The sequence below is a fragment of the Myotis brandtii genome, unplaced genomic scaffold (genome assembly GCF_000412655.1).
Source record: "Myotis brandtii unplaced genomic scaffold, ASM41265v1 scaffold274, whole genome shotgun sequence".
In the NCBI taxonomy this organism is placed as follows: Eukaryota; Metazoa; Chordata; class Mammalia; order Chiroptera; family Vespertilionidae; genus Myotis; species Myotis brandtii.
The window spans coordinates 3048905-3059235 of record NW_005360425.1 but is presented as its reverse complement, the minus strand read 5'-3'; the positions used below and the strand labels follow the sequence as shown (position 1 = coordinate 3059235).

General features: G+C 52.1%; 1 protein-coding gene across 1 annotated transcript in view; it reads left to right on the top strand.

The window, feature by feature from the left end:
* RSPO1 (R-spondin 1) overlaps positions 1–9884 on the top strand; it is a 17562-nt gene extending 7678 nt beyond the window's left edge. Inside the window, exons 2-5 of the mRNA XM_005868619.2 lie at positions 5223–5414; positions 7606–7755; positions 7988–8176; positions 9154–9884. Of these exons, the coding sequence (XP_005868681.1) occupies positions 5223–5414; positions 7606–7755; positions 7988–8176; positions 9154–9338 (716 nt within the window). The 3' untranslated portion in view covers positions 9339–9884. The remainder of the gene's footprint in view (positions 1–5222; positions 5415–7605; positions 7756–7987; positions 8177–9153) is intronic.
* The last annotated feature ends 447 nt before the right edge of the window (positions 9885–10331 follow it).

Genomic DNA, 10331 nt, shown 5'->3' with positions numbered 1-10331 from the left:
AACCCCCCCCCCCCCCCCAGCCAGCTTCTTAAAATAAGATGGCCCTGCTTCCTCACTTTCCTTTTACTCCTCAACCACTACCCTCTGCTCTCCACCCCCACCCAAGGCACCAATAACCTATTTGTTGCTGTTCTTTACGGGACACTTCAGCAGCATGTGGTGTGTGATGCCTCCCTCCTCTTTTGAGTGTACTCTTCTCTTGGCTTCCATGATGCACTATGCTTTTGAGCGTTCTTATAGGCCTCTAAGCTACCCCAATTTTTCTGCCCTTCTCTTAAATGTCTTATTCCTCTTCTCACTCTCTGTACCCACTCTCCTTGCCACCTCATGGACCTCCATGCCTTTAATGACTATTTACTAGTACATGTTAAGGATTTCATGTCTCAATCTCCAGCCATAATGTTTCTTTTGACTTCCAGACCCACAGGTTCAACTGCCTAATAGATACCTTCCTCTGGGTGTCCCACAGGAACCACAACCTCAACACATCTAAAACTCAACTACTCATCATTTCCCAACCCAAACCTGCTCTTCCTCCTGTGGTCCCTCTCAGGGTGAAGGGCCCACAGCTAACCTGTGACTCAAGCCCAACACCTCTAAGTCACCCTTGACTTGTGTTTTCCCCGACATCGCCTAGTCTTGCTGATTCTACCACCTGAATGTCTTACACGTGTCTACTCTCTTCCATCCTCTTGGTTCAGCTCCATGTCTTTGAACCTGGGAGTCCTTTTGCCTCCAATTATGTCCTCCTTACAATCCCATTCTCCACACTACAGAGTGATCTTTCTAATATGGAATCCAGACCGTCTCTCCTATTTTAAAGCCCACAGTGATTCCTCACTGCCTTTAGGATAATGTCCGAACTCCTCTATACACATTTAAGATCCTTCCTCATCTGGCCCCTGCTTTCCTCTCCAGCTTCCTGTCTGACCACTCACTCCAGGTTCCAACCGTGCCGAACTAATTTCAGATCCCCACGTGTGCCCCACTCTTTCTTGCCGTATTCTTCATGGATCTGAAGGGAAATACACTCAGAGATTTGTTGTTGGTTGAATGGGAGGTAGACAGCAGGATTCTGAGAAGGCCTTTTGCAAATCTGTCCCTAACAAAAGTGATAAGAAAAGAATAAGTGATTATGGGAACATAGCTATTGAGGCTTTAAATGGGACACCTGAATGGCTTCGGTTATTGAAACCAAGGCAAAAACCTAGAGGGAACATTCATTTCAACAATGAATGAAGTAAAAACCTTGAGCAACAGAGGATTTAATATATTTGAAGTAGAAATGATATCTAATAACTCCAGTGATTTAATTAATTTGTAATATAGCTGAACAAAGGCCCAAAGTGGAAAAATAATCCCTAGGGTTCTCTCATGAACCCAATACAACATTTGAGTATTTTTGCTCTCATAATAACTAAACCAAGAACGGTACTAATTTTTAAATCTATCGATTAATGAAATAGCATTGACTCTATACAAATAAACCTAAAAATCAGCCTGGTCACACTTTCAGTTTCCACGTCCCCTGGTAATGTCCTACCGCTGGCCTCATGAACTCTGCAGCCTCTGCCTAGAACACATACTCTCTGTGAAGCCTTGTTCAAGTAATTTAGCTTCTCCATTTTCTCATCTGTAAAAATGAGGATTTAAAAGAAAATAGCAGTACCCACTTGATGGGTTGCAAGGACTAAATGAGTCAATACTTGTCAAGCCTGAGGGCAGCGCCTGCCACAGAATCCGTTTCGACATTTACTGACAAGCTGCCATCATGATGATTTTGTTGTTATTGTTATCGCTGTGTTTGTTATTCTCCTCTTCCTTTCTGCTCACCTTCTTAAGTCTTACTCCTTCTCCTGTTGTGGAATCAAGGATCAGGCATGGAGCAGGTGCTCCTCCCAGCAGCCCTCCCGAGTGGGCACCCACAGCTTCCTTTTCAGGGGTGGGAGAGGGAGGCTCACAAGATGCAGTGCTTCACCCTGGGTCACAGGCTGGGGATTGGCTCCAGGTCCGGCCCTCTCTGCAGCCTGAGTTCTGCCTCCTGCACAATCTCCTGCCGTCTCTGTTCTCATTCCCCAGCTCTCTGTCTGCAGCCTGTATCTACAGCTTCTCCATGCCTGGCTCCTCCTAAGTGAGTCATACCTACTCTCCTTCCTTCTCAACTTGCTTCTCTTCCTATGAGCCTCTTTTAGTGACTGGGCCCACCGTTCACCCATACCTTAGGCCTGAATACTGGGCCTCATTCTAGACTCCTCCTCCTCCTCCTCCTATTGGTCCCCAGGGCCTACTGATTGTATTCCCTAAGCATTTCTGAACCAAATTTTGTTTTAAGACTCATCTGTCTCACCTGGATGACCTGGTCAGCTTCTTTCCAAATGGTCCTTCAGTCTCTGGTCTCCTCCCAGGCTGCCAAAGGACCTGTCCACCATGTCAATCAGAGCAGTCTTGCTCCTGCTTAAAACTGGCCAATGGCTCGCTGCTGTCTAATTAGTTCTGAGAAAGGTCCCAAGAAAAACTCTGCAAAACAGAGTTCTGTGGCCAAAATGTTTGGGAAATGCAGCTCTCTCTGTCCTCATCTTGGAATGGCACTTGGCTCAGGAGCATCACAGAGGGTGCAAGAAGCCCTACAGTAAAGAAACTTGTTTAGTCCTAGCTGGTTTGGCTCAGTGACTAGAGCAGTGGTTCTCAACCTTCCTAATGCCGCGACCCTTTAAAATAGTTCCTCATGTTGTGGTGACCCCCAACCATAAAATTATTTTCGTTGCTACTTCATAACAGTAATTTTGCTACTGTCATGAATTGTAATGTAAATATCTGATATGCAGGATATATTTTCATTGTTACAAATTGAACATAATTAAAGCATAGTGATTAATCACAGAAACAATATGTAATTATATATGTGTTTTCCGATGGTCTTAGGCGACCCCTGTGAAAGGGTTGTTCGACCCCCAAAGGGGTCGCGACCCACAGGTTGAAAACCGCTGGACTAGGGCGTTGGCCTGCACACTGAACGGTCCCAGGTTTGATTCCAGTCAAGGGTACATGCCTGGGTTGCGGGTTCAATCCCCAATTGGGGATGTGCACGAGGCAGCTGATCAATGATTCTCTCTCATCATTGATGTTTCTATCTCTCTATCCCTTTCCCTTCCTCTCTGAAATCAATAAAATATATTTAAAAAATAATAATAAAGAGAAGTGATATTTTTTTTAAAAAGAAAAAGAGTCTTGTTTAGAGTGTTGGACCCAGTGGTTCTCAGTCTTACCTGCTACAATGGCCCCCTGTGATCACTTAGGGTAGTGGTTCCCAACGTGGGGCACATGCCCCACAGGGGGGCAATTTGACTTTTAAGGGGGGGAATTCGAGAATGAGTTAGTTATTAACAGTGAATTTTTTGTATTTCTTATGGTTCTAGGGGCCTCGTATACAGTATATAAACATATATTGTGACATATTTATGCGTTTCAGTTCTCTATTATATGTTTTGAAACTTTATTTGCTACTTTTTCATATCACTTCATGTTATTATTATTTTTTTAACAATTTCTTCCTCAGTACTTCAACTGTCCTTTCATTCTTTTCTTTTTCATGGGTGCCATGTTCTTTGAAAGCTTGTTGAGATGAAGTTAATGGCCTTTTAGGCTTCCTCCATGTGAATAGGAGTTCACGTTTTGAATAATAAGAATTATATGTCACGGGGCGAGGGGCATCAGGATTTTAGAGATGCTCAGGTGGGGCATGGCCAAAAAAGATTGGGAACCACTGATTTAGGGAAATCATGTTCCAAGGAATACTCTTTGTGAAACACTGTCGGGCAGGATCAAGTGCAAGTTCCTTAGCATGATTTAAAAGTCCCTTTAAGGTAGGACTCCTTATCTTTTACCACTCCCCTCCCCCATCTCTCCTGTGCCCAAATTATCTGCTATTCCCCTTGGGTTGTTTTATACCTCTGTATTCCTGCTCCTAGAAGGCCCTTGCCTCTACTTCCTAACGGACAAATGCACTCATTCTTCAAGAGTTGGCCCAAATGGCACCCCCTATGCAACTCCTTCTCGCTCTTCTTTTGGGTCCACTATTGCTTGGTCTGGTGGCTGACAGCATTTGCCTGTTTGCGGGTCTGTCTGTGCCACTGCAAGATCAGGGCACAGTGGCTCGGCGTCTTTGCCTCCACATCCCCAGCCCTCACACTGCATTTGGCACCTGGGAGGGGCTCAGTAAGTATTGGTTGAACAAGTGGATGAGGAAACAAGATCAAAGGTATGCGGGGCTGGAGATCACACTACCTCAAAGGATGGTTCTAAGCCAGGGTTGCTCAATCTCAACACCACTGACAGTTTGAACCAGATAATTTGTGTGGGGGCTGCCTCGTGCACTGCGGGCTGTTTACTGGCATCTATAGCCTCCCTTAGAGGCCAGTAGTAACCCCCCTCTCCAGTGTAACAATAAAAAGTGTCTCTAGCCCGGCCAGTGTGGCTCAGAGGTTGAGCGTCGACCCATGAACCAAGAGGCCCCTGGTTTGATTCTCTCTGGTAGGTCACATGCCCGGGTTGTGGGCTCAATCCCCAGTACAGGGCATGCAGGAGGCAGCAGATCGATGTTTGGCTCTTGTCCATGTTTCTTTCTCTCTATCCCTCTCCCTTCCTCTCTCTCTAAAATCAATAAAAACCTATTTTGGGGGGGAGGAGGGGAAAAGTCTCTAGACATTGCCAAATGTCCCCTGGGGAGCACTGTTGCCTCTGGTTGAAACTACTGTTCTAGACATAGATTATTCTAGGTATCTTCTTGTCTCTGGGCAGGGGATGTTTTTCTCAGATAGGTTAGCCCATTATTCTTCTTGTCCTTAAAACTTTCTCAAGGATAAGAAGGCTCTTCCTCTGGAGAGGGTAGGGGTAAGTTCCAGGCAGGGTGCAGCTTCAGTAGCTTCTCTGGGGATGGCGAAGCGAGCCTGGCGGGTGAGCTTGTGTTGTGCCTGGAGCTATGGAGGCATTTAGAATGGATGGGAGCTCTTGATCTAGGAGTCTGTGCTTGTTCCCTTGAGAGAGGATCCTGGTGAGGTTCAGAAAGCAGTCTTGCAGAGAGCTGCCAGCCTGGCCTGTGCTGAGAAACACACTCTTTCTGTAGGAGAAAAGTCCAGTCCACTCACTTCCCATCCTCGTGGGAGCCCGGGAAGGATTGCGCTCTCGCCTACAGCCACCTTCTCACCCTTGTTCCACCTTTGCAGTCAGTGCCGAGGGGAGCCAGGCCTGCGCCAAAGGCTGTGAGCTCTGCTCTGAGGTCAACGGCTGCCTCAAGTGCTCACCCAAGCTGTTCATCCTGCTGGAGAGGAACGACATCCGCCAGGTGGGCGTCTGCTTGCCGTCCTGCCCGCCTGGATACTTCGATGCCCGCAACCCCGACATGAACAAGTGCATCAGTGAGTGTGGGCAGGGCTGGAGAAGGGCACAGAGACGCCGGACAGTGGGGGAGGGTATTCTGAACTGTTGGTGGCCAGCAAGAGGAGGAGCGGGGACTCTGAGATGAGGGGAGATGAGGCTTCTGATTCAAGTATCTGGTTACTGGTCAGAGATCTCCCCCGATATCCCTTCCACATTTCCATCTGCATCTCCTCCCTCCAAACCTGCACCCACCTGTATTCCCACAGGCCACTCTGTGTCTCAATCCATCACCCAAGCCATAGACCTGAGAGCCAACCACTCATTGGGCTATTCCCCATCCATCCAATAACTGAATCATGCGTGCTCCATATCTGTGTGTGTGTGTGTGTGTGTGTGTGTGTGTGTGTGTATTGATTTTAGAGAGAGAGGATGGGAGAGGAAGAAATAGAAACATCAGTGCATCAACATTGATTGGCTGCCTCCTGCATGCCCCCTCCTGGGGATCGAGCCCGCAACCCAGGCATGTGCCTTGACCAGGAATGGAACCAGAGACCCCTTGGTACATGGGATGATGCTCAATCACTGAGCTGGGCTCCATCTCCTTTCTGTCCTCACTGCCGTTGTCTAACCCAGGCCCCCGTCATCTCTCTCCTGGACTATTGCAATAGCCTGTTCTGCCCTCCAACTCTCATCTGGTTCCCTTCCACCTGCCTCCACACTGCAGCCAGAAAGATGCCTCTGAGACACACAGCCTATTCCATCACACTTCTGCTTAAAAACCGCCACTGGCTCTACTGACTGCAGAGAAATTCAAGCCCCGGTCAGCCTGCTTCCCCCTCCTCCTCCCCCTGGTCTCCTCACTCTTCAACTTTCTCCCACACCAGCCACAGTTCCCAGGCACCTGCTGTCACCCCTGCATCCATCCCGGCTGTGACATGCTGGGGATACGCGGTGAACACACTCCAGTGAACAAAACCAATGCCCCTCCCGTGTGTTCAGTGCCTTGGAGCTTAGGATGCGTTTCTGGATCTCATATCAGTTGAGTCCGCGACACCCCCTGGAGGGAGACAGGATCTAGGTGACACTACCTTTTTATAGCTGATAACAGTGAGGCTGGAAGGGACACGAATGACCCCAGATCAGCCAGCTGGGGTTGTCCTCTCAGCTCTGCTACTAGTTCATTGTGTGACTTTGGGCGTGTCGTAACCTCTCCAAGATCTCATATTTTAAATGGGAGTACTCGTTTTTACCTCTGGGTTGTTGTGGGAGGCATATGTAAAGCCCTTCAAGTCTGGCATTCAATACACGGTAGCTGTTATTGTTCTTACTGTGTTCCACCTGCAGCCAAACCCAGGCATCAGAGCGAGAGAGAAGGAGGGAGGGAGGGAAGCTGAGACAAAGCCACGGAGGCTAGGAGACACAGAGCAGGGTGCGGTGGGCGTGGGGAGCTTGTGAGGTTGGAGGTAGGACCCTGGGGCTGCCCTCTGGGTCTTCAGGGTGTTTGGGGTGGGGAGTTCCTGGCTGTGCCAGCTCCTGGGAAACTGGCAGCCCAGGCTCCAGGTGCCAGAGACGGGGAGGAAGTTAGCCCTGCCCGCAATCTGGGAAGGGAGAGATTGTGAAAGACCCTGCCTGCTCCTTCAGCCCTGAACCCACCCTCCCCCCTCGTCCCCAGAGGAGGGAGAGCTGGCAGGAGGGGATGGGGAGGGACCCAGGAGTCCAACCAAGGCGGTTCCTGGAACTCGCCTTGTGGAGGGAGAGGAATTTGCCCTGGGATGGCTTCCCTCCTCCAAACCCATTCTTTCTGCCCCAGGCAGGAGGAGATCCAGGGTTTGGGTCTGTGGATGCCCAGCAGTGGGGGAAGAGGAGACCACACAGCCACGGTCAGGGGGGTCACTGTATCCCTCAGTCCAGCTCTGACAAGGTGGCCCTTTGGGGTTCCATGAGATGCTGGGATCCTCCTCTCTCACCCCCACTAATCCCTGGGGGTCCTGCCCCCCTCCTCTGAAACTGGCTCTCTTGGACCTTACCTTGGGTTCCAGGGCCTGGAATTGAGTTTGGGTTGGGATTAGCTGACCCTGGTGAGTCCCAGCCAGCCCAGAGAGTGACCACTTTGGCCCTTTTCCCCCCCGCCCTGTCCTGCTCTCAGTGTGGGTGGGCCGGCGCGGTGGGTGTTGGAATGGGGATGAGGGGAGGCTGAGCCAGAGGCCCCCACTCTGGTCCTCTCCTCAGAATGCAAGATTGAGCACTGCGAGGCCTGTTTCAGCCACAACTTCTGCACCAAGTGTAAGGAGAGCCTGTACCTGCACAAGGGCCGCTGCTACCCGGCCTGCCCCGAGGGCTCCGCAGCTGCCAACGGCACCATGGAGTGCAGCAGTCCTGGTACGCACGTGGGCACTGCGGGCAGAGGGTCCAGGACCCCCGGAGGAGGGCGGGCCAGGGAGAGTGTGGCTGGGGCACTGCCCAGAGAAAGCTTACCCACAACCACCCTCTGGGGTTTCTCTCAGGACTCTCCTGCCCTCTGGGCCGAGCCCCAGGTAGAGAGCAGGTGGGAAAGCTCCCCTGGGGTATTCTGTGACCCTCCTCTTCTCTCTCTCCTCTCCCTTCCTGCCAGCACAATGTGAAATGAGCGAGTGGTCCCCGTGGGGGCCGTGCACCAAGAGGAAGAAGCTCTGTGGTTTCCGGAGGGGCTCTGAGGAGCGGACGCGAAGGGTGCTCCATGCGCCTGGGGGCGACCATGCCATCTGCTCCGACACCAAAGAGATCCGGAGGTGCACAGTGCGGAGGACGCCCTGTCCTGAGGGTGAGCTGCAGCCTCCGCCTCCGCCTCCGCCTCCCTGGAGTCGGGGGCCAGGCCCAACCGCAGAGATGGGACCACCTCTGCTCCCTGCCTGTTGCCCAGGAGAGGGTCTCAGGCCAGGCCAAATGGGGGAGCCCCAACTCAAGAGCCCATGCCGTGCAAACCGGTGCCAGGCCTGGCCGAGACCCAGAACTCTGTGTGGTGGGAGCTGGAAACTTCCGTGTGGAGATCCTTTCAATGTCTCCATTTCTCCTGAGCCAGCAGATGTGGGCACTGGGAGGGCCCTGCGAGGTCAGATAGGGCATGGAAGGGGGTGTGGTGATTCAAAACATTTTTTAACATGTTTTTATTGATTTCAGAGAGAGAAAGGGAGAGTGAGTGAGAGACAGAAACATCAATGATAAGAGAGCCATTGATTGGCCGCTCCTGCACGCCCCACACTGTGGATTGAGTCCACAACCCGGGCGTGTGCCCTGGCCGGGAATCGAACCTTGACCTCCTGGTTCATAGGTCGACCCTCAATCACTGAGCCACACCGGCCTGGGGATGGTGGTGGAGGGGGCTAGTGATTTGATCAAGGTCACTGAGCCTGCAGTTGGCAATGATGTGGTGGCTGACCCCAGAGGAGGCGGGGCCATCCTGCGGGTCCTGAAAACTGCACTGAACCTCTTGGCCCATTGGGATCCCAGGCCTGAGGAAGGCCTGAGGAGGAGGAGGGTATGCGGTTTGTCCAGGAGTGGAGGATGAAAAGGCTCTTGGGACCCCTCTCAGTGCCCATGTCGCAGGGTCCTCTGAAGTGGCTGATGGTCAGAGGAGGCCTTCAGGGCGCCTGACTGCCTAAAGGCAGCGATCCCAGCCTCCCCCCTGCCGCCCCTGCCCAGCTTCCTCACCACTCCCCTCCTGGGGCCCATGGCCATGCCTGGGGCCTCCCTGCTGTGGCAAGATGTCCTGTGTTGAGTCTTCCTGCTGTTGGGTTGCAGGGCAGAAGAGGAGGAAGGGAGGCCAGGGCCGGAGGGAAAAGGCCAACAGGAACCCGAGCAGGAAGGAGAGCAAGGAGGCAGGCACCGGCTCTCGGAGACGCAAGGGCCAGCAGCAGCAGCAGCAGCAACAGCAGCAGCAGCAGCAAGGGACAATGGGGCCGCTCACATCTGCAGGGCCCACCTAGGGACCCTCCTCAGCCTCGAGGCCCGTGCAGAAAGGGACGGAAGCTTTACTGAACTGGAGCCCTGGAGGGCAACATGGACACACACTCTGCACACATACATGGAAACACACACAGCGACCCCCATGTCCAAACATGGAACCAACAAACATGCAAACGTGTGTATGCACACATACACACACACACACACACTCAAGGCGACCGGAAGACACTTCTATGCCTTGGACATCATGATATGAACAGGGCAGGGAGGTGGACGGGTCATCTCTGCCAGGAAGAGGCCCCGGCAGCACACACTTGGTTTGCGATGCTCCCCGTGGACACGGCGGAGAGAACATTTCCTGGTGTCCAGGCACAGCCTTTGCCTAGGGGAGCCTTCGGGAGGAGCCGGAGCACCAGCCCCCTGTGGCAGATGGGAGCCGAAGCGTGAGGACTGTTCTGCATTTCCAGCGGTGTGACCTGATCGTTGTAACCCATCCATGATCCACATCAGGGCTGCCCGGACTCTGAAAACTGCTTAAAGGTTTATTTCCAATTAAAAACAAAAGCTAAATGACCACAGTGGCCCCAGGCACCACATTCTTTTTCAGGGTACAGGTTTTGGTGGGGCACGTATGGGAGCAGGAAGAGACAGGGCTGAATTTTAAGAGACCCCTCTGGCCCCCTGGACAGAGCAGGAAGAAAACTTTGGGGATACTCACGGTGGAGCCAGCTTTTCAATCCTTGTTTCCCAGAGTGTGGTCTGTGGACCAGCATTGACGGCATCACTGGGCAGCTTGTTAGAGATGAGAATCTCGGGTCCCGTCCCAGACCCAACGAGCCAGTGTGTGCATTTTAACGAGGCTCCAGGTGACTGGCGTGCACAGTCAAGTTTGAGAAACTCTAATTACCTGTAAGGATAGCAGGATGCTGGTCAGCCATAGAGGAGGACTTTCTGTCCGGGAGAGGTGCCATCTCTATTCCGAAGGGCCATAGTGGAACTCCTAGGCCAGGGGT